Here is a 24,744-nt window from a genome sequence, read left to right on the forward strand (position 1 = left end):
CCGCATAGTGTTGCAGGTTTGGGATGATTCCCAGTGGATCTGAAACTTTCACATGCATAAGGGCACTTTCATGGAACTTTGTGACTTGCTTTCCCCTGCCCTGAAGCACAAGAATATGAAGATGAGAGCAGCCCTCACCGTTCACAAGTGAGTGGCAATAGCCCTATGGAAGCTTGCAACGCCAGACAGCTACCGATCAGTCGGGAATCAATTTGGAGTGGGCAAATCTACTGTGGGGGTTGCTGTGATGCAAGTAGCCAACGCAAACATTGAGCTGCTGCTATCAAAGGTAGTGACTCTGGGAAATGTGCAGGTCATACTAGATGGCTTTGCTGCAATGGATTCCCTAACTGTGGTGGGGCTATAGACGGAACGCATATCCCTATCTTGGGACCGGACAACCAGGGCAGCCAGTACATAAACCACAAGGGGTACTTTTCAATAGTGCTGCAAGCACTAGTGGATCACAAGGGACGTTTCACCAACATCAACGTGGGGTGGCCAGGAAAGGTTCATGACGCTTGCATCTTGAGGAACTCTGGTCTGTTTAAATGGCTGCAGGAAGGGATTTACTTCTCAGACCAGAAAATAACTGTTGGGGATGTTGAAATGCCAATAGTTATCCTTGGAGACCCAGCCTACCCCTTAATGCCCTGGCTCATGAAGCCATACGCAGGCACCCTGGACAGTAGTAAGGAGCTGTTCAACTATAGGCTTAGCAAGTGCAGAATGGTGGTAGAGTGTGCATTTGGACGTTTAAAGGGTCACTGGCACAGTTTTTCTGACTCGCTCAGACCTCAGCGAAACCAATATTCCCATTGTTATTGCTGCTTGCTGTGTGCTCCACAATCTCTGTGAGAGTAAGGGGGAAGACGTTTATGGCAGGGTGGGAGGTTAAGGCAAATCGCCTGGCCACTGAATACACGCAGACAGACACCAGGGCGGTTAGAAGAGCACAGCAGGAAGCGCTGTGCATCAGAGAAGCTTTGAAAACCAGTTTCATGACTGGTCAGGGTACTGTGTGACACTTGTTTGTTTCTCCTTGATGAAAACCCGCCCCCTTGGTTGACTCTAAATTCCCTGTAAGCCACCGGCCCTCCCTCCTTCGATCACAGCTTGCTTGCAAAGGAAATAAAGTCACTATCATTTAAAAAACATGTATTCTTTATTAATTGATTATACAAATAGGGAGATAACTCACAAGGTAGCCCAGGTGGGGTGTGGGAGGAGGGTAGGAGGGAAGGAAAAGGCCACCTCAAAACTCGTTGAATGACAGCCTTCTGTTGCTTGGGCTGTCCACTGGGGTGGAGTGGTTGGGTGCCCGGAGCCTCCCCCTACCCCGCGTTCTTGGGCGTCTGGATGAGGAGGTTATGGAACTTGGGGAGAAGGGAGGGCGGTTTAACAGGGGCTGCAGCGGCAGTCTGTGATCCTGCTGCTATTCATGAACCTCCACCAGATGCTGGAGCATGTCCGTTTGATCCCGCAGTAGCCCGTGTTGCCTCATGCCTCCTCTGATCTTCCTGCTGCCACCTTTCCTCACGTTCATAGGCCACTTTCCTGTACTCTGCTATTGTGTCCCTCCACACATTCTGCTGAGCTCTGTCAGTGCCGGACGACTGCATGAGCACAGAGAACATTTCATTGCACGTGCATTTTTTTCGCCACCTTATCTGAGATAGTCTTTGGGACGGAGGAGGGAGGCTTGAAACATTTGCAGCTGCTGAGGAAAAAAAGGGAGCGAAGTATTTAAAAAGATACATTTTACAGAACAATGGCTATATTCTTTCACGGTGAACAACACTATTCACATTACATAGCACATATGATTTTGGTACAAGGTCGCATTTTGCATCTTACATTGAGTGCCTGCAGCTTTGGTGTTATAGATCACACACGCAGTGCCGGGCAACAGAATTCAGTTTGCAGGTGGCCATGGTAAGCCATAGTCTTTTGGCTTCTGTAACCTTCATAACAGCAGCGCCCTCCTCTCCCATACCAAGCAAAGCACGCTGAGTAGGCCTTTTAGTGCTGCGGTTTTCCTCTTAACGTGCAGCAGCAGAAACCAAACTAACCCCCCGCAATCTAATTCTCTGGGATGATTGCTTTACCCCTCACCCCACCACGTGGCTGGTATCAGGGAAGATCCCTGCTAGCCAAACGCGAACAGCTCAGTGCCAATGCCCCCCCCCTTCCCACCGCGTGGCTAACTGCGAGGAGGATTTCTTTTCAGCCACAGGCAAACAGCCCAGTAGGAACGGCCACTTCTGAATGTCCCCTTAATTAAATTCCCCTATTTCAACCAGGTTACCATGAACAATATCACTCTCCTGAGGATAACACAGAGAGATAAAGAACGGATGTTGCTTGAATGCCAGCAAACACTAGGACCATACGTTGCCAGGCTTTGTCATGCAATGATACCAGATTACTTGCTACTAGCATGGTGTGGTAAAGTGTCTTACCATGGAGGATGGAATAAGGCTGCTCTCCCCAGAAAACTTCTGCAAAGGCTTTTAGAGTACCTCCAGGAGAGCTTCATGGAGATGTCCTTGGAGGATTTCCGCTCCATCCCCAGACACGATAACAGACTTTTCCAGTAGCTGTACTGGCCACGAATGCATCCCAAGTCCTCAAGGCTACTTAATCATTAAAAAACACTTTCTTTTATAACATGTATTATATTTTAAAAGGTACACTCACCAGAGGTCCCTTCTCCGGCTTCGTTGGGTTGGGAGGGTACTTCAGTCAGGGTGATAAAAAGATCCTGGATGTCGGGGAGAACGGTGTGTTGTGTGCTCTCCTCAAGCTCATCCTCCTCCTCCTCCTCCTCATCTTCCCCGTCCACAAAATCCTCAGGTATGGCAAAGAGTATCCCATCATCGGAGTCCACGGACAGAGGTGGGGTAGTGGTGCCGGCCCCTCCTAGAATTGCATGCAGCTCAGCATAGAAGCGGCATGTCTGGGGCTCTGTCCCGGAGCATCCATTTGATTCTTTGGTTTTCTGGTATGCTTGTCTGAGCTCCTTAAGTATCACATGGCGCTGTGTTGCATCCTTGCTGTAGCCTCTGTCCCTCATGGCCTCGGAGATTTTTTGAAATGTTTTGCCATTTCGTCTTTTGGAACGTAGTTCTGATAGCATGGATTCCTCTCCCCATACAGCGATCAGATCCAATACCTCCCGTTCGGTCCATGCTGGAGCTCTTTTGCGATTCTGGGACTGCATAGTCACCTGTGCTGATGAGCTCGCTTGGCCAATCAGGAAATGAGATTCAAAAGTTCCCGGGGCTTTTCCCGTACACCTGGCCAGTGCATCCGAGTTCAGAGTGCTGTCCAGAATGGTCACAATAGTGCACTGTGGGATAGCTCCTGGAGGCCAATACCTTCGAATTGCGTCCACACTAACCCTAATTTGAAATGGCGATGTCAATTTCAGCACTAATCCTCTCGTTGGTGGAGTACAGAAATCGATTTTAAGAGCCCTTTACGTCGGAAAAAATGGCTTCGTTGTGTGGATGGGTGCAGGGTTAATTCAATTTAACGCTGCTAAATCCGACATAAACTCGTAGTGTATACCAGGCCCTAGTGTATAAAGTCCTAAGGACTTCAGGGTGGCTCTCGAAATCTTCGGGTTGTGCAATTTAGAGACTGTCTGCTCAGAAAAGAGTGACATACCCTCAGAAGGAAGGTCCTGCAAGGTCTGTTGGACCTCATGCAGCAGGACCAAGGATTGAAGCCATAAGCTTCTATGCATTGCCACTGCTGAGGCCACAGATCTGGCTGCAGAGTCCACCGCATCCAAGGCTATTTTCAGGGATGTCTTTGCCACTGATTTTCCTTCATTCATAAGAGCTGCAAATTCTTGTCTCGATTCCTGGGGTAACAACTCTTTACATTTCAACATGGAGTCCCAGGATTAAAATCATACCTGCTCCGTACCACCTGCTGGTTTGCAATCCTGAGCTGGAGGCTACGTGTTGAATAGACCTTTCTACTGAAAAGGTCTAAATTTTGGCATCTTTGACCTTGGGGGCTGGTCCCTGTAGTTCCCACTCATTGGCTGCTGACACAATCCAAAGAGCCCAGTAGTGGATGCATATGTAAGAATTCATAACCCTTAGCTGGGACAAAGTACTTCTTTTCAGTTTTCTTTGCAATCGGCTGAAAGGACGCTGGGGTCTGCCACGATGTCTTGATGGGTTATGTAATGGCCTCATTCAGGCGGTAATGACACTTTCGAAAGGCCTGTTGCCATCAGATTGTCTACCAAGGCATGGGAGGACTCCCTGATCTCTCTTACCTGGATCCCCAGGTTCTGAGCCACTCTCTTGAGGAGCTCCTGGTCATTTTATAATCATCCTGAGAGAGCATTACATCTGTTCCTGTGACAGCCTCATCAGGAGAAGAAGAGGAGGCATCTGCCACTTTCCTGGGGGCCACGTTATGGGTGGGATGCCTTGGCTGGGGTTCATGGCAGGATAGTGCCAACTGGAGTGAGGGCACCAGCTCCTGTGGGAGACATATGACTCTGCCTATGAGTCCATCTCAGACTCCCTTCCTGAAGACCAGGGAGGAGTGGTGCCAACCGGTGCCAGCGATCGGTGCCGGAAGAGAGGAGACTAGGGATGGGCCATCACGGCCAGTTTCCCCTTTGAAGGCAATTGGGGCCTCCGTGCCATGCAGATCCTTTCCGAAGGTGCCACAGATAGGGCAGAGAGTAAGTCTCTTGCCATGGCAAACGCCTCTGATGTCAACAGTACCGCCAGGGCAGTGGAACTCCAGTGGCAGTGAATCTATTGGTACCTGACTCAACAGTACCCACTCTGGGGCCGGACTCAATGGCACCACATGAGTTGTTGGAGCTGCGCAGCAACCCAACATGAGTTGCACTCTACTAGTGTCTCCCTGGCCTTCCAATCTCAGAGTTGGGGATTGACCTCTGTCTGTCTTCTGTTTTTTCCTCAGCATTGGTGATGGAGAGCAGTGCCAAGGTTCTCTTGCTGGAGAGCCTTTCTTTGGCATCAGGGATGGTGAATAGTGCCAAGGCTCTCGAGAAGTGGAAGGAGCATCTCTTCTCCGTGCCAGTGATGGAGAACGGTGCCAAGGATCCGAAACAGTAGCCAAGTTGCTCCTTACAGAGGTTGAAGTGCTCACTACCAAGACTGAGTGACCCAGCTCTGAGGAAGATCTTAGCACTGCTCCAAGAGAATAAATTTTAGTTTACTGTGTTTTATCCTTTTTGGCAGGGCCTGAAGTCTTTGGAGATCTTACAACACTCCTGCACGTGAGCTTCCCCCAAGCACTTAAGGCAGCTGGAATGGGGGTAGCTCACAGGCACAGGCTTATGGCATGAGGCTTAAAACTTAGAGGCCAACGCATGGTCCAGTACTGGGCAGAGACTAACCCTGCTTATCAGGGTTCCGCTAAGCTAACAAACTACTAAGAACAAGAAATAAATTATATACAATGAAGTTTGGAAAAATCCACTGAGAGGGTACTTGTAGAACACAAGGATGAGACAGTTCCAGTGACCATAACAGGTGGTAAGAAGGAACTGAGGGGGCTGTAGATTGGCATGACCCTTATACCAGTGCTACGAGCGTGCAACTCCAGTGGGCAGAGCCAACCCAACGGATACCACTGAGGGAAAACTTTCTGGCAGTGGTGCTCAGGGCAAGCACACATCTACTTTGGAATGGACATAAGCAAGCACTTGAAGAAGAACCAAAGCCAGTAAATCTAGCAAAGAGCCACTAATGAAAAGGACTTTCTCCTGTCTGATGTTTCTTACTGTTTGGGGGCAGCAAAGGAAATGAAGGGAAGGCATAAAGTAGATCTGCTGCCTATGAATGGAAGAGTGCTCCCTTGTTCTTGTGCATGCAGAAAACACCTCTGGACTTTAGAATTTTTCTAGTATTTACGCGTCCACAGAACACCAAGAAAATATGCACTGCAATCCTTTTTATGGCTAAGTGCAACCAGAAAATCCAAGACATTGAAATGTTTTGTTGAAGTAGGTTCTATGGACTTTGATGTCACATCTAACTGTCAACTGAACATTAGATGTGCTTTAACAAATCAGGATATGGTTAGTGCTTCAGTTTGCAGATTTCTCAGAAACACTGTCACTATTCTTGGTTCTGGGGAAGTTTCCCAATTAGCAAGAAATTTCGGAATGTAGAGTTAACATTTTCCATCATAAGGAAAGTGCGCTGATATTCTGAAGAGCTCTCCAGTGCTCCCCTTTCAACTGCAATGTTTTGGATCTCCTTGAATTCAGAACCATGTTGAAGAACCAGTCCAGCCCAGCCTCTTAAGGTTAAGGCTTTAGAAACAGAATCTTGCCTCCTGGGAAGAAAATAACTCTGCCCTAAATTCTTGTTCAAGGTTTTCTGCATAAACTGTACCTTATTGACTAGAAGTTTTGGGAGAGGTCTCAAAAATGATATCATGAGCAGCTCTACCATTAGTATTCTCCCCCTACCCCCAAAAGAAGAAATTACCTAGACTCAAGAAGAAAGAAAAACTACCCAAAAGAAAGTAATATAGAAAAACAGTAATATAGCCTTGGAGACTGCTCAAATGGAGCTCTCTCACAGAATAAAATACTTTTTAATTAACTACATAGTTTACACACAAGGAACTAATGATAAAAGGACTGTAAAATCTGGAAAAATATTTAAAAGTTGAGAAAAACATTTTCCTAAGGGCAATACTGGAATTGCAAAATGGAATTCTTCACAAGTTGATTTGAAAGAAAACTGATGATGTTAATCAGTGTACCTCGCCAATGAATAAATGTGTGTCCTCAAGTGCTGAGACAGCTTACCGCTTTTAAAACTTTATGCAATGGAGCAGTTAGATCTGTCATATATACTATGTGCAGAAAACCTAAAGTGGGGATCAATGGCAAACTATTTGTAATCTAGGAATGAAAGATGCCTGATTTAAATCATGAGTATATGTTACATTAGTGTATTTATGGATACCAGTGGTACTTTATGTATGTTTAATTTTCTGCTTCTAAAATTGCTAATGAAGTGCTTTAGTACAAGTGCCTGTTAGCTCACACTAGTTAAAACTGCCAATTTTCATTCACTGTCTAATTCTGGAGAGCAATCTAACAGTGGGAAAGTCATGGAGTGTTCAAGCTATTGTATTAAGATCTGAAGAGACATATTTGCAGCAGTGTCAAAAAACCCACTATGGATTCCAAATACTGATGAGAATAGAGATTCACTAACTGTGGGCCTAATCTTTGCTCAGGAGTCTACAAGGAGCCTGAAGGCTATCCGAAAACTGTCTGGTTTTGGAGCCATGAAAGATAATACAGATTATACCTCCTCAACAATTTAGTGCCATTTAACTCCACACTCTGCCCAAAGATTAAGTCCATGATTACACTTCCAAGATGCCAAAAATAGCAGTTATGAAGCTGGTGAATGATTTTACGCATCCTGACACTACAGAGGCACCTTGATATTATGGCATGGATACAGTATCAAGGTCTACATAGCGATAGATTGGGGTAATCAGTGGCTCCACAACAGTCCAGTAGGGGAGAAATGGAGTGAGTGATAGCTGAGGAAAATCTGAATGATCAGTATAGGTATTCTGGTGGGCTGTGTCTGAAATGGCTATCAGTCAGGGAGAGGGCAGAACCACTGAGCAAAACATTTCTGGGAGCAATCATATGGATCAAAATGTCAAGAGTACTTTACTATTTTACACCCCCAATACCTTCAATTTAATATTTTCACATGGAAACTCACTTAAATAAATTATAAATTTAACAAAAACTAAATACTGAGTAATGTATCGTGTGTGGTAGCAATAGTAGAACAAGACCACTTTGTAGTAAAATGAGTAAGCTGTTTCTATTTCTCAATCCTCATTGATACTACTTGCATTTCTGAATATCAGTAATAATTAGAAATTAATATAACTGACATTTGTTTACTTTTCTTTATACACCTCTTGAATTTATTTAAATCAAGCTGGTTAATCCATGCGACCTTAATGTCATTAGACTGACTAAAAAGCTCATGAAAACATTAGGAATTTGTGCTTTCTTATTTCAGTCATTATGATATCTTGGTTTTTCCATCTCCAGTATGCTTCCTTCATATCCATTGGCCACAAAAGATTCCTTAAGAAAACAGAGTAAAGTATTAAGAAGAATCTCAATTTTAAATTCAACAAGGAAGTGTGTGTTCATGGTGTATTTAAATATAAAGCCTCTCCAGATGAAATGAGCGATGGCTTCTTCCATGCATCTCCGGGGATTTTTTTGGAATGAAGGATTAGATAAATCAAGTATTTATGATGTTTCAGGTTTGTAGAGCAAATCTCTTCTTAATATTCCTGTGACCTACTTATTTGAGGTAGTGGATGTTCCTGTGAGAAGAGTAGACGTCCACCTCCTAGGAGCTGATGGTGTCAGATTAAAGGCCAGCGTCATACGGTCTTTTGCTGGTTACAGGCAGCCATGGAGGTGCAGTTTATTCTGGAGATGCTATACTAGTTGGCTTTGTTCCATCTTCCGCAAGTCTAGTTGCCTTTTCTGTTATAAGCACCAAAAGGTTGTTGAAATCTTTAACAGATCATACAAATTTTTCCTCTGCTACTTGGGCATGGGGCGTTTCTTTTTCTTCCACTATTACTTTAACACAGTTGTAAAATTATTAAAAACGGTGTCAACACTAGGTGTTAAGTGTTTCAAATCATATTAGCCATCTCGATTTAGGTAACAACTTTAAAAAAGCACTTTTCCTAATCTAGACAAAGCTGTAGTCCCATCCAAATAAAAAGTTAATGTCCTCTTATATCTGGATTATTGAATCTAGTTTTCCCCAGATACGAATTTTTTTTAGAAGAACACAGATTAGATTAAATCAAGACTAGCCATTAAAGCCTGCAACTCACTCACTCATTGCAGATGTACTTGTGATTAAAAATGCGGTCTTTAATAACATGTGAAACAAAGAGCACATTCCCAAGGCTTGAGAAGGAGAGTCTATCAACTTTACAATACCAAAGTAAAGCCCTGTGATTGAACGGGTTCTATGACTAGAAGGGAGATTTAAGAACATAAGAATGGCCATAGTGGGTCAAACCAATGGTCCATCTAGCCCAGTATCCTGTCTTCCAACAGTGGCCAATGCCAGATGCATCAAAGGAAATGAACAGGGTGATTATCAAGTGATCCATCCCCTATCGTTCAGTCCCAGCATCTGGTAGTCAGAGGCTTATTAATATTATTAATTCTTTTCAGAAATCTTGTGATGGTGAGATAACTGACATGGGGAGCCCTTCACTGGCAGAGGATATGTTGAGATGTCACCATGAGATGTCAGCAAGGAAAAGCTGAGATACTTTAAATGCAATAAATACTCCAAATAAGTTATATGGTTGCTGCAAGAGGAGACGGACTGTTTTCCTCTACCCATAGAGGAAAATCCTTTTCTACTTCCAAGTGTAACATTTCAGAGTAAATAGATTTCTAGATAGTAGCAGAATATCCTGCACTTCCACAGCACATGAGGGCAGATTTACTCATTGTTCTGTGAACCAAAGCACAAAGTGAAGCAACTCTGGATTAGGATGCCGGATGAGTCTTCTTGAAAGAGAAAATCAGTTAATACCATTTAAAGAAATGGAGACTCCTGTAAGAGATCTTCATCTCTGTACCAATATTGTCTGGCCCCTCCTGCAGCAGCCAGTACAACTTGAACTATGTTTTGTTGCATTCTTCTGATTACTCATTGGATCAATGAAATCAGTGGGAAGATGTAAAGAATTCCTTTGTTCCAAGCCAACAGAAATGCATCTGTGATCAAATCTTCATCCATCCCTGCTCTGAAGCAAAACCAAGGATATGTCTCTTCCCATTGAGCAGCAGGACAGTCTATGGACAAATGACCCAAATTTTTGAACAGCAGATCCACCATGGTCTTTCCAGTGACAACTTCTGTTTTGTCTGAATCCTGAACCTGCTAGCAAATGTTCTTTGTGTCAGATTTAGAGGTATCAGGTGTACTTCAAGAGCCAGGCACCACTCTCACAGGGCCACTGGCTGCTGACAGTTGTTGAGTAAGAATGTCCTTTTTGTTGATATAACACATAGCTACCATATTGCTCTTAGCACTTGAATAATATAGCTTTTGGCCAGCTGCAAGAAATATATGTATTAGAGCCGACAATTAACTGAGTTCCAGAACACTTATATTGAGCTTCATAGTCCACAAGGGAGTAGAATATCTGGTATATCAACCTCCTGAAGGTGAGCTCTCCAGTCCACACACCAGATGTGTCTGTGGTGATCATAACAGTTGAGAATGAAAATTGAAATAAACTCCTGCAAAACAGTGTCTGGGAATTCTCACTAGCAGAGAATCCTGAAGACTTATGGAAACATGCTCTGGAAAGCTCCCATGTAGTTCATGTTTGGAGTTAATTTTGCTGCCAATCAGTGCTGTACCAGCTTCATTCATAAGCATAAAGTGACAAATGGAACAGCCCAGGAGACCTAAAGCCTCAGGTGAATTATCACTGCTTTTGTAGGGTTGCTTAATAAATTTCCCTGAAACTCTGTGCTACAAGATATGCCTTGGCCTAACACAAGTTCAGGATAGCCCCTATGAAGGAGATTTGTTGGGCTTGTACAAGTGTGGACGTGTCCCAATTTATCAAGAGACTTAAAAATTGAAACTGTTGGACTTATGTTGGACTTCTACATACAGGAATACCTTGATGCTTGAGATGGGTGGTGACCATTGCTAGGCCCTTGGTAAATACTGTTGGTGTGGTAGAAAGGACAAAGGGCAGCATCTTGATAATGGTTGTCCACACACACACACACACAAAAACAGAGGTATTTTCTGAGAGCCATTCTGATAACTATGTTAACGTAGAAATCCTTTAAAACTGAGAGCCCTGCTCCAGTCTTGAGAGCATTGGATGGGAAGGGACCGAAGCCTTGCTGCTGGTGTCAATATGCTAGAGTTTAATTTTCTGAGTAAGCTGTTCAGTTTCCAGGGATCCAGGGGACAAATTCAGTCTCTTTGTCTGTAGAAGTCTGAAAATAGAGAAAAGGTACATTCTGTGGTGCAAGGACACCACATGGCAAATGAGCTATTTGACTGTTTACTTAAGAGGAATATCTAATTTACAAAGTGGATAATCAAGATTCACTCTTAAATTACATACTGCAGAAGTGAGGCCTTTACCCAGACTTCTGCTAGCGTAAACAAGTCCGCAAGGCCACCACATATGAAGTACCACAGACATGTGGCCACATATGACCACAGACAATCAATACAACCCCCAAAGTGGCATCTTTGCCTCAAGGCAAGCATGGGCAGGGCAGGTACGAAACATTTTGACAAGGCTATTATGATGCCCTCTCTTGGCAACAGAAAGAGTATATTATTCCACTGGGCATTTTACATGTGAAAAAGCTGCAGATTTGGAGTAGCCTTGAGTGAGGCAGTTTTATGGCAAATATTTGTGACTACATTTTTTTCTAGTTCACATTGACAATAAATGCTCATTTTTTGTTTTCAAGGCTCATTTTTAAAAATACAGCAAAAACAGACTAATTGGAAATAACTTAGAAATAGGTGGTGGTCTTTTAGGTTTGTTAAATCAGTAGTAAACCAGTAATTACTAGTGTGCTTTTGAGTTGCCTGCAACTGAAAGTGTATGGTGCAAAAAAAAAAAATTTGTAAGAAAAAAAGTGGAATACTCTGTATGAGAGTTGTAAAACTGGTTACTCTCCTTAATGTCTTTCTGCATGAGGCTATTACTGAAAGTTTAGTTTTTCTGAAATATATAGAAATTGCTATAGGGAACAGAAATGTGTTTTTAAATGCAACTGCAGAGTCTCATCTGAATCTGCTTTTTACATCCATCAGAATAAAAAATAATTTTATTAGCTGACTTTTAAATTTTACATCCTTAATTTCTTAAAAGTGAACCCAAGATTCCAAACAGTTAACACAATGTTATTTGTAGTGTGACAGGGTCAGGCCAAATGGCTACAATAGAGTGACAGAAGACAGATATATTAGCCCCAGGTTAAGTAGGTCCCTTTTCCCTGGGTAAGGTGACAGGGAAGGTTCTAGAACAATCAGGAACTTTCTGGAAACAATTAAGTTAGACAGGCTGATTAGAACACCTGCAGCTAATCAAGAAGCTGCTAGAATCAATTAAGGCAGACTAATAAGGGCATCTGGGTTTAAAAAGGAGCTCACTTCAGTTTGTGATGCATGTGCGAGGAGCTGGGAGCAAGAGGCGCAAGAAGCTGAGAGTGAGAAGGCGTACTACTGGAACACTGAGAAGTACAAGCATTATTAGTCACCTGGAGGAAGGTCTTGTGGTGAGAATGAAGAAGCTGCTGGGAGGAGGCCATGGGGAAGTAGCCCAGGGAGTTGTAGCTCTCACGCAGCTGTTACAGGAGCCACTGTAGACAGCTGCAATCCACAGGGCCCTGGGCTGGAACCTGGAGTAGAAGGTGGGCCCAGGTTCCCCCCATCCCCCACAACTCCCTACTTGATACCGGAGGAGTTGACCTGGACTGTGGGTTCATGAAAACGGCCAAACTGAGGGCTGACGTGAATCTCCAAGGTGAGCAAATCTGCCAATAAGCACAAGACCCACCAAGGTAGAGGAGGAACTTTGTCATGGTAGCTATTATACCTAAACCAATATCCTATTATTGATTCAGATTATATATCAATTTTCATTCACTTTAAGAGTAAATATATGAAGTAAATTATTTTAGAATATTTAACACGCACCCACCCACCCACACAAAATGCCAGTATTATGAAATGTTAATATATTAATCTACCTACCTTAATTGAGCTAGGGTAACGGCTAATATATTTCACAGCAACCCAACCTCTTGAATGGGGATCACCTAAGAATTCTACATGATTGCTTTCTACATATCCATCCAAGTCATATGTCACATATTGTCCATTAAGAGGATCAGGACAAAGTATGCCAGGCCATCTTTAAAAATAAAAAAAAATGAGACACTTAGAAATGTATATTTTGAAACAGTTATTAATACCTCAGTTACCACCAAATATTTAAGTTTCTTCCTATCTGCAATACCTAAAGTGTCTACCATATTTTAGTGTGCTATAAATAATAAATATAATAGTAACAATAGTTTTGTCACAAAGGTCAGATAAACGCATACACCAATATCTGGTGATCCTAAAGACTGTTAATTGTACCAGTTTAGTTCTTCGTTTCATTTAGGTTCCTAGTCACCTTGTGTAGCTCTGGGGTAAGAGATCACCTTCAGGTCTTCTTTGCTTGAAACTGTCCTGGCCAACTTGTCAAATATAATTATAAAAAATATAAGAGGAACGTGAAAGGGACAGATAGTAAATCTCCTTTCTTATCTGCCTGCAGTATCGGATTTCAAACTACAATTGTCCTGATGAACATTTGAATTTATTGCGTTCCTCCTCCATGCTATGGTTTTGAAAAAGCTTCTCATTAGCACTGAAAATCTGCATGCCATGTTACTTTGATTCATTACACACGCAAAAGTCTCACTTCCTTTCATTCAGGTAGAGATGACCTGATATTTGTTCAGTGTGACAAAAAAAATGGTGGTAAGGTACTTGTATTAAGAGACTGAGAAACACCCATCATAAGAAGCACGGGAAACATGGCTGTGAAATAATTATTTTTTATTCATCCCATGATAACCTCTTTGTGTATATACAATTAAAGAAAAATGTTAAAAAGCAAATTTAAAAAAACAACAAAACTGAAAAATGGAAAGAACTCTTTCCTTTATCCACATTGTGATGGACTGTGAAGACCCCACCATAGAATTGGCAGGAAGAGTGTTAACCTTCTACTTCAGGAAGGAAACAGCTTCTTGCAACAGTGCAAACAGACTCAAGAGAAAGGATTGTGACTTAGGGGCATGTGACTGGCTGTCAAGACTATATAAAGCAGGGCTCTAGGCTCAGACTCGGGGAGGCCAGGGAAATGAGAAATGTATTGTGTGGTGCTCTCCAGAGAGACAGCAGAAGGACAGCTGCTGGCTGTATAGCATCAGCCAAGGGTCTGGAATAGTCTTAGAAGAAATACCTGCAAACAAGGGGATATGGTGTGAGACATGGGAAACCCTTATGCTGACCCTTGCGTCACTCTGAAGCTAGGGAAAGAGCCAATTAAACTTGGGAAGCCCGATACAAGGCTGAACAGTTAAACAGATTTTGATAACTCATAATCAGACCCCAGAAGTGTACATTTTTATTTAGAACTATCATTTTGTGATATGTAGTTAACCCAAAGGTATGGAAGGGTAAACTGAGGCACGCATACCTAAGGAAGAGTACAATGACCCTCTTACAAACAACAGTCATCCGACCCAAGTACTATCCCTCAAGCCAAAAAGCACAATGACCAGAATCTGCCACTTTTACTCCTAACGAGTAATGCACTGCAAACAATTCTACTGAAATCAGCCAGACCACTTACAGAGTGAGGTACTATTTCGTATGAGTGAAGGTAACTGACTCAAGCCTTAAGTAAAGAGATGTCCTTTACATTATGCACTGAAGGTCAGCGGACTTGGACTTCACTGGACCAACAGTGGAAGGAAATTCCAGAGCAAAAGACCCCTCCTGTGCAAACTGTGAACTGAGGTTCACATTTAGGGTTTTGTCAGCTACCGAACCTAAATGGATCTCAACTGTTGTGATAGTGCATTGACAAGTAGTCTCTGGGGTAGCCAGGACCCAAACAATATGAATATTTATAGATTTAAAAAAAATCAACTGAAGCAAATCAATAATATAAGTACAAAATGTTGCATATGAAAATTATCATTAAAAATGAACTACAAAGGATTTTTCAAAAACTGAACTTTTGCTTTTTTTTTCTTCTTTATCATGCATAAAAGTCAAAAGATTTTCCTTTTTTTTTTTTTAAGCTTAGAAATATCAGAAATGTCAATACTGGTCTTCTATGGCTTAGTGTAAAGAGTTGTGCAACCCCGATGTGGCCCTCGGGCCAAAAAGTTTGCCCACGCCTGGTCTAGGAACTTAAACTGCTCAGCTTTTTCTCTTTTGGCTTTATGATGCTTTCACTTCACTATTTCTCCAAGATCCGAGTCTTCCAGGTCAGACAATAACTGAATTTCTAATAAAAAACCAGCCAAATTTAAAAAAAACAAACTAAAACTATACCTCGCACCTTTTAAGCCTTCTTTATACATCAAAAAAGCAATATAGGAAGATCCACATCACAGCGGAAATATTTCAATCTCCTCACCAAAGAAAGACAGATAAATGTACTTCTAGCTGCTGTAGCTACCTGGGACTCCAGCAATGCCAAGCATCAACAACAGCTTGAGATTGTGAATCTCACTAATAAAGGGCTCACACTCCCCTCCAGAGAGGAAGCTACTATCATCTTCCCCACTTTCTCTGGGTAGTTCCATCTATACAGCAGTATATCATCTTATCTGGATGGATCTTTACTAAGGCTGTCAAGTGATTTAAAAAAATTGTGATTAATCGCACACGTAAAGAAATTGCAATTAATCACACAATTAATCGCAGTTAAATAATAGAATTCCATTTATTTAAATATTTTGGATATTTTCTACATTTTCAAATACATTGATTACATTGCCAACTCTGTCCACAAATCTATTCATGGGACACCATCACAGGACCTAATCACATCAGCCACACTATCTGAGGCTGCAGATGTTCACCTGCACATCTACCAGTGTGATATATGCCATCATGTAGCAATGCCCCTCTGCCATGTACATTGGCCAAACTGTACAGTCTCTACGTAAAAGAATAAATGGACACAAATCAGATGTCAAGAACTATAACATTAAAAAATCAGTCAGAGAACACTTCAATCTCCCTGGTCACTCACTTTTCTCCTGCTGATAATAACTCATCTTAATTGATCACTCTCTTTATAGTGTGTATGGTAACACCCATTTTTTCCATGTTCCCTGTGTATATATATCTTCCTACTGTATTTTCCACCGCATGCATCCGATGAAGTGGGTTTTAGCCCATGAAAGCTTATGCTCAAATAAATTTGTTAGTCTAAGGTGCCACAAGTACTCCTTGTTCTTTTTATTGATTTCAGTGACAACACAGAACAAAGAGTACAGTACTCACTTTATATTTATTTTTTATTAAAAATATTTGTGCTGTAAAAAAATTATTTTTGATTCATCTTATACAAGTATTGTAATGCAATCGCTTTATCATGAAAGTTGGACTTACAAATTTAGAATTATGTAGAAAAAAGAACTGCACTCAAAAACAAAACCATGTAAAACAGAGCATACAAGTCCACTCAGTCCTACTTCTTGTTCAGCCAGTCACTCAGACAAATAAGATTTTTTTTTTTTTACATTTGCAGGAAATAATGCTGCCCGCTTCTAGTTTACAATGTCACTTGAAAGCTAGAACAGGCGTTCGCATGGCACTGTTGTAGCCAACATCACAAGATATTTACATGCCAGATGCGCTAAAGATTCATGTCCCTTCATGCTTCAACTATCATTCCAGAGGACATGCATCCATGCTGATGACGAGTTCTGCTCAATAATGATCCAAACCAGTGCAGACCGACACATGTTCACTTTCATCATCTGAGTCAGATGCCACCAGCAGAAGGTTGATTTTCTTTTTTGATGGTTTGGGTTCTGTAGTTTCCGCATTGGAGTGTTGCTCTTTTAAGACTTCTAAAAGCATGCTCCACACCTCGTCCCTCTCAGATTTTGGAAGGCACTTCAGATTAAACTTTGGGTCGAGTGCTATAGCTAGCTTTAGAAAGCTCATGTTGGTAACTTCTTTGTGTTTTGTCAAATCTGCAGTGAAAGTGTTTTTAAACTGAACAACCAACATGTGCTGGGTCATCATCGCAGACTGCTGTAACATGAAACATATGGCAGAATGTGGATAAAACAGAGTAGGGGACATACTATTCTCCCCCCAAGGAACTCTGTCAAAATTTAATAAACGCATTATTTTTTTAATGAGTGTCATCAGCATAGAAGCATGTCCTCTGGAATGGTGGCCAAAGCATGAAGGGACATATGAATCTTTAGCATATCTGGTATGTAAATACCTTGCAATACCAGCTACAAAAGTGCCATGCAAACACCTGTTGTCACTTTCATGACATTGTAAATAAGAAGCAGTCAGCATTATCTCCCATAAATGTAAACAATCTTGTTTGTTTTAGCGATTGGCTGAACAAGAAGTAGGACTGAGCAGACTTGTAGGCTCTACGTTTTACCTTGTTTTGTTTTTGCGTGCAGTTATGTAACAAAAAAAAACCCCCAAATCTACATTTGTTAGTTGCACTTTCATTATGAAGATTCCATTACGGTACTTGTATGAGGTGAATTGAAAAATACTGTTTTTTTGTTTATCATTTTTACAGTGCAAATATTTATAATAAAAATATAAAATGAGCCCTGTACACTTTGTTATAATTGAAATCAATATATTTGAATATATTGAATATTTCAATATAATTGACATAAATATATTTGAAAATGTAGAAAAACATCCCAAAATACTTAATCAATCTCGATTGGTAGTCTGTTTAACAGTGCAATTAAAACTGTGATTAATCACAATTAATTTTTTTGAGTTAACTGCGACTAATCAACAGCCCTAATCTCTACTTAACTCGTTCTCGTGCAGGACTCTACCTGGCCAGACATCAAGAATACAAAGGCAGAGCATTATATAGTTCCAATAAAAAGGAGACATAGCACTGAGTCATCTGCACACAGATGGCACTGCTTCTCTCTCTGTATCCTTATATACACATTCAACAGAATGGCCAGTAGAGCCCTAATATTCCCTACATGAGAAAGCTTCTGGAGCAGATAAGCAACTGTTCAGCAGCCACTTTTGTTCAGCAGTCATCTTCAAAAGGCAGGAATGGAGCCACTGAAATGCAACTCCATCCACTCTCCTCCAGATCCATAGATGAGTCAGCTTTATCTCCTGACCAGTGATCTGAAAGGCTGATCACGTCTAAAATACTTAAGGTGGACAACTAGCCTTTTACACTACTAGACTATCAGCCAATGAAAGTATCACAGTCTCCACACAATTCCTAGAACTAAAGACAGGTATTAAGGATCAACAGTCTTTTCAAACTTTTAAACAGTCTTTTAAAGCTTTGCCATAACTTTAAAAAAGGAAGGTTAGAAACTGCCCACATCAAGAAATGATTTCTGGAAAAAGGGATGAATAAGCATTTCTTCAAGGAAATCCCAACGCTGACCCTCTCATAGGGAAGCATTATCAATCTTTGCCAAAAAATTTCCCAATGTCCCCACTTGCCTTTACTGTGTGTTGCCTGAGGTTGCAGATTACAAGTGTCCACATGCTTCCAAAACCACAGTAAGCAAAACAGGTTGAAATTCAATCAGATGTCACACTGCATTTGCTTCCATCTGACAGGACTCTCATACTATAGAACAGAAAACTCCAATCCACACACACTGATTTTAACCAAAATGTATGTGAAAAGTCCTCAGAGCAAGATGTCAACTTTATTTTCAGTTGTAGGAGCCCAGATTCACTACACAGAACAGTTTCATCAACTGGTGCAGCCTATCAAAGTGATGTTTGTTTATGTTAAATAAAAATGTAATAGAAATGTGCGGAAATGTAAGTAGAGAATAGGTTATGGAGCATAAATTTAGGCTTGTCAATAGTGAGGCCTTCTAAACTGTGGATGAAATAAAGCGAGATATTTCAGAGGCAAGTTAGAGATAAATTGGTACATAATCCCAGGTCATATAACATGCTTGGGCCTAACAGGTTTTATCAAGAGTTTTAAACAAAATGTGAATGTTTTGGAAGAATGCTGTCTACATTGACAGATACTGGAATCGCATTTACACAGATGTTAATTATATTTAGTATTAAATAGCCAGTGAAGGAGAAGAAGGTATTTTAATTACGGAAGCAGAAATACAGATATGGTAAAAAGCAAGCTTAATGCTAATTAATTAAAAGGTGTTGTTATAACTGATTATAAAAAGGGCAGTATGCTAATTTTAGATTAGCGTGCTCATCCACCATCAAAATACCATTAGAGAAAGAGATTATATACCATTCTTCTCATCCAAGAACTGATCACCCCTGGATGCACCATTTCATCTTAGAATGTAAATATAAAATGCAGTATGTGGTTTTACCGTAATGTCTGTTTGCCTTAATGAATTAATTTTAAATAAAGTTTTTAATTTTATCACTTATGTCATTCAGTCCTCCATTACATTAAATTTATCTGTAACTGTCCCAGAGACTCAAATCTAAGGAATTTAATTTAGTTATTGGTATTATTTATATTTAAAATACTAATTGAAAACGTTTAAATCAAAGATTACACTAGAAACATTTGGTAGAGAAGAAAAGATTTTGGCCTTCATAGAGAAAGACGTCAAGCTTTTCCCTTGCAGTAATCTTGTAGCAAGACTTCAACTTTTTAGAACAGGAACCTTTCATCTCTCTCTGTTGCACACTAACTTACACCAAAGTGACATACGAGAAGCCATAACATTTAGAAGCCATAACAGTCAAGGAAGCAGTACCATGTTTGGCTAGGCTATCAACATGGTGGCCTACTACTGTGCCTAATTAGGGTTGCCAGGTGTCCGTTTTTCGACTGGAACGTCTGGTCGAAAGGGAAACTGGCAGCTTCCAGCAGCCTCCACCACTGGGGTGGGGGGCTTAGCAGCTGCTGCTCTTCTTTCCCCCCAGCCTGAGGGAGAGAACTGAATGACTCCAGGACCAGGCTCCAAAGTCGGTACTGATGCCATCCAATGGTGTGTGTTTGTGTTAACTTGTCTGCCCCTGTCCTGCCCTGCTGTGCCCCAATTTCCCCACCCCAACCCCTCGCTCTGGGGACCAAGCCCACCCCGCTATGCCCTGATTTCCCCACCCCGGCCCCTCGCTCCCAGGACGGGCCCTCCTACCCCACTGTGCCCCAATTTCCGCACCCCTCTGTGCCCCGATTTCCCCACCCCACTCCCTCGCTCCACGGACTGATCCCTGCCGTGTCCCTATTGGCAAGTGGGCAGGCTCCGTGTCAGCTCCTCCCAGCCCAGGACTGCAGGGGGCTGGTGAGTCCGGGGGGATTGGGGAGCGAGCAATGGAGGGGGGGAAAGGTGGGGCGGGAACTCGGAGGAAGAGGTGTGGCACGGGCGGGGCTTCAGGGAAGGGGTGGGGGAGGGTGTTTAGTTTTCAGGGATTAGAAAATTGGCAACCCTATGTGCTTTAGAAATCTGACACCCAACCAAAACTGAAAAAGGAAATGTGAAAGTAGAGCAAAAAATGCTAGCACAATACAGTAGCATTTCTTTTTCAAGAAATGGATTCTACAACGATTTGTATCCCAAAGAAGTCCCAGTGAGTTTTATATTTCCTGTCTTTCCTCCTTATATAGCTTCCCCTCTCTCTCTCTCCTTTCCTTCTTTTACTTTTTCCCCTTTTGCTCTCCTTTTTCTAGTATCTGGCAGCAATTAACATGCTGTGCCATTTTATACACAAACACATATTATACACACATAAAATTAAGGTGAAGTGTCCCCCGTAAATTGAAATGAAATTGAGATGGACATCTGAACACAAGTGAAATGACTGAGCCAATACTTAGAAAATTCACTATTTGCCTTGCCATATTCTGGTAGACAAAAATGTGTAATCTAACTTCAATACATTGCCCTAGAACTCATAAAAATGGTACTTCAGGCTAGCTACTAGTGCTGTTAACAGTCCAAAGAGCAGCCAAAAAAAGAGCAAGAGCAAGAGCAAGAGCAAAAAAATGAATTCAAGCAGATTCCTGCTATGTGTTAAGGTAAAAACCTGGTGTTTGACACTCTTTATAAAGGGCCAAATTCTGCCCTTTATCTCACCCAAGCAATCACATTGGGCTGTATATTTGGCCCTTAGCATACAGGGAAGACAATCTCCCAACCCAGATACCTGAGCTGGGCATCATAGAACACTGTGAAGAAAATGAGGAGAAACTCTCCTCTCCTACCCCACCACCCCAAAAGTGTACAGCAGAGTTGCTCCACAGATTCTAATTTAAAAGCGGAGTCCAAAAGTTCTTTGATGCTGACAACGCTGGAGACTGTATCAAACTCCAGGAAACTCCTCCCTGAGATAGAGTTCAAGGAGGCCTTCCAAATGTTTTAATGTTATGGCAGCAAAGTCAAGACAGAGAAAAATCTCTTGACTGTTGCTTTTACTCAGGCACTGTAGATGGTCATTGATGACTGACATTATGATGCTGCAAGCAACACAGAGTTTGAGGCCTATCTCTAGACCCAAGAATCTCCTATGGCCCAACTGAACAGCCCAAAGCTGCAAGACTCTAGAAGGAGCCCACAAGGTCACTGACAACAGGAAAAAAAAAAAAAAAAAAAAGCTACTCAACGTATGAGCAACAAGAAATAAAATCCTAATGAGAAAGGACAAACAATAGAACTGACAAAGAAAGCTTTCAGGACACTCACTGCTCCTTCAGTGGTTGGAATGAAGCAAGGAGAAGTTGTGGCTATGGTCCATTTTATAACTCCATGTCTGAGTGTGTAGAACACAGAGGTGAAAGTAAGCCGGTACAGCATACTGGTAAGAAAGTGGCCGCCGGTACCGGCCGGTATATGGCTGATGTTAAAGTGTTGCTGTGTACCGGCAGGGCCGCTGATGGGACGGGGGGAAACGGGGCAGCTGCCCTGGGGCCCTTTAAATCACCGCCGGAGCCCCGGGCGGCGTGGGCTGGGCAGCGCTGAAGGTCTGGCTGTGGGAGTCTACCCCCCAGAGCTCCCCTTTGCCCAGGACCCCGGCCGCTCTGTGTACCACTAAGTCCTTTAAGTTACTTTCACCTCTGGTAGAACAATAAAGGACACACATGTAGCACCAACAATTAGTACTTGCTAGAAATTTCCAAGCTTGGGAACCAGAAGCATTCCTCTTCCTAAAGTGGGGAACCATATACACAATCCTCAAAAGAGAAACTAACTAATTTTGCCTTATATAAAATTTTTCCCATTTGTGTTTACTTGCTTCTCCAGATCACTAAGTAAATATAAAAAGAAATAAGTAAAATAAAATAAAATAAATAAATAAAATATAAGAAAAATAAGTAAATATATTAAACACTAGGTTTAGTACAGAACCTAGCACACCGCTATTAAACTCTCTTCATATTGATAGCTCACTTTTTATTCCTATTGTTTGCTTTTTGTCTCTTGGCCAGTTTCTAATCCATGCTAGAACTTTACCTCTCAATCTGTGACTACTTAGGGTATGTCTACACTACGAAATTAGGTCGAATTTATAGAAGTCGGTTTTTTAGAAATCGTTTTTATATAGTCGATTGTGTGTGTCCCCACACAAAATGCTCTAAGTGCATCAACTCGGCGGAGTGCTTCCACAGTACCGAGGCTAGTGTCCACTTCCGGAGTGTTGCACTGTGGGTAGCTATCCCACAGTTCCCGCAGTCTCCGCCGCCCATTGGAATTCTGGGTTGAGATCCCAATGCCGATGGGCAAAAAACATTGTCACGGGTGGTTCTGGGTACATGTCATCAGGCCCTCCCTCTGTGAAAGCAACTACAGACAATCGTTTTGTGCCTTTTTTCCTGAGTTACCTGTGCAGACGCCATACCACGGCAAACATGGAGCCCGCTCAGCTCACTGTCACCGTATGTCTCCTGGATGCTGGCAGATGCGGTACTGCATTGCTACACAGCAGCAGCAACCCATTGCCTTGTGGTAGCAGACAGTGCAATAGGCCTGAAAACCATCGTCATCATGTCCGAGGTGATCCTGGCCGCCTCGGTAAGGTCGGTCAGGAGCACCTGCGCAGACAGGGGTGCAGGGACTAAATTAGGAGGTCATTCTCTTTAGTCCTGCAGGCAGTCCTATTGTACATCTTCTGCCGGGCAGGCAGGAGATGAGGATGGCTTGCAGTCCTACTGCATCATCTGCTGCCAGCCAAAGATGTAAAAGATAGATGGAGTGGATCAAAACAAGAAATAGACCAGATTTGTTTTGTACTCATTTGCTTCCCCCCCTCCCTCCCTCCCTCCATGAAATCAACGGCCGACAATTGTTTTGGTGAGGTTGGTAAGGGGCACCTTGAAAACTTTAATGGAGATTCAGTCCTGCCTGAAATACCAGAGGGAGGGATAGCTTAGGGGGTTGAGCATTAACCTGCTAAACCAAGGAGTTTGAGTTCAATCCTTGAGAGGGCCATTCTGTGTGACAGTTGTTTTTGTTTCTCCTTGATGTAAAGCCACCCCCTTTGTTGATTTTAATTCCCTGTAAGCCATGTCGTCAGTCACCCCTCCCTCTGTCAGAGCAACAGCAGACAATCGTTCCGTGCCTTTTTTCTGTGCAGACGCCATACCACGGCAAGCATGAAGCCCGCTCAGATCACTTTGGCAATTAGGAGCACATTAAACACCACACGCATTATCCAGCAGTATATGCAGCACCAGAACCTGGCAAAGCGAAACCGGGCAAGTAGGTGACGACAGCGCAGTGAGGAGAGTGATGAGGACATGGACACAGACTTCTCTCAAAGCACAGGCCCTGGAAATGTGGGCATCATGGTGCTAATGGGGCAGGTTCATGCCGTGGAACGCCAATTCTGGGCCCGGGAAACAAGCACAGACTGGTGGGATCGCATAGTGTTGCAGGTCTGGGATGATTCCCAGTGGCTGCGAAACTTTCGCATGCGTAAGGGCACTTTCATGGAACTTTGTGACTTGCTTTCCCCCGCCCTGAAGCGCATGAATACCAAGATGAGAGCAGCCCTCACAGTTGAGAAGCGAGTGGCAATAGCCCTGTGGAAGCTTGCAACGCCAGACAGCTACCGGTCAGTCGGGAATCAATTTGGAGTGGGCAAATCTACTGTGGGGGCTGCTGTGATGCACGTAGCCAACGCAATCAAAGATCTGCTGATATCAAGGGTAGTGACCCTGGGAAATATGCAGGTCATAGTGGATGGCTTTGCTGCAATGGGATTCCCTAACTGTGGTGGGGCCATAGACAGAACCCATATCCCTATCTTGGCACCGGGGAAACAAGCCGGCAAGTGCATAAACCGCAAGGGGTACTTTTCAATAGTGCTGCAAGCACTGGTGGATCACAAGGGACGTTTCACCAACATCAACGTGGGATGGCCGGGAAAGGTACATGACGCTCGCATCTTCAGGAACTCTGGTCTGTTTCAAAAGCTGCAGGAAGGGACTTTATTCCCAGACCAGAAAATAACCGTTGGGGATGTTGAAATGCCTATAGTTATCTTTGGGGACCCAGCCTACCCCTTACTGCCATGGCTCATGAAGCCGTACACAGGCAGCCTGGACAGTAGTCAGGAGCTGTTCAACTACAGGCTGAGCAAGTGCAGAATGGTGGTAGAATGTGCATTTAGACGTTTAAAACGCGCTGGCGCAGTTTACTGACTCGTTTAGACCTCAGCGAAACCAATATTCCCACTGTTATTACAGCTCGCTGTGCGTTCCACAATATCTGTGAGTGTAAGGGGGAGACGTTTATGGCACGGTGGGAGGTTGAGGCAAGTCGCCTGGCCGCTGGTTACGCGCAGCCAGACACCAGGGCAGTTAGAAGAGCACAGGAGGGTGCGGTGCGCATCAGAGAAGCTTTGAAAACCAGTTTCATGACTGGCC

The 24,744-nt window shown here is 42.8% G+C and overlaps 2 protein-coding genes across 3 annotated transcripts in view; both read right to left on the reverse strand.

The window, feature by feature from the left end:
• Window positions 1-24,744, reverse strand: part of ZCWPW2 (zinc finger CW-type and PWWP domain containing 2) — an 80,960-nt gene that overhangs the window by 50,887 nt on the left and 5,329 nt on the right. The window contains exon 2 of the mRNA XM_074945633.1: window positions 12,855-13,014. Coding sequence (XP_074801734.1) covers window positions 12,855-13,014 — 160 coding nt within the window. The remainder of the gene's footprint in view (window positions 1-12,854; window positions 13,015-24,744) is intronic.
• LOC141982997 (uncharacterized) lies at window positions 1,223-3,294 on the reverse strand. Of its 2 annotated transcripts, none has more exons than XM_074945635.1 (2): window positions 2,701-3,294; window positions 1,223-1,717 (listed from the first exon to the last, which is right to left on the reverse strand). In XM_074945635.1, exons 1-2 carry the CDS (start codon window positions 3,221-3,223, stop codon window positions 1,440-1,442), a joined length of 801 nt encoding a protein of 266 aa, XP_074801736.1. In that variant the 5' UTR covers window positions 3,224-3,294; the 3' UTR covers window positions 1,223-1,439. The 2 variants fall into 2 exon arrangements, with proteins under 2 accessions (XP_074801736.1, XP_074801735.1); XM_074945634.1 differs by having other exon boundaries at window positions 1,223-1,720.

The sequence above is a fragment of the Natator depressus genome, chromosome 2 (genome assembly GCF_965152275.1).
Source record: "Natator depressus isolate rNatDep1 chromosome 2, rNatDep2.hap1, whole genome shotgun sequence".
In the NCBI taxonomy this organism is placed as follows: Eukaryota; Metazoa; Chordata; order Testudines; family Cheloniidae; genus Natator; species Natator depressus.

Excerpts from the sequence above, each read along its gene's own strand:
- LOC141982997 (XM_074945634.1), bottom strand. The coding sequence starts at position 3,223 with ATGCAGTCCCAGAATCGCAAAAGAGCTCCAGCATGGACCGAACGGGAG. Across the intron at positions 1,721-2,700 it reads AGCCGGAGAAGGGACCTCTG|CAGCTGCAAATGTTTCAAGC; the intron begins GTGAGTGTACCT and ends TTTTTTCCTCAG.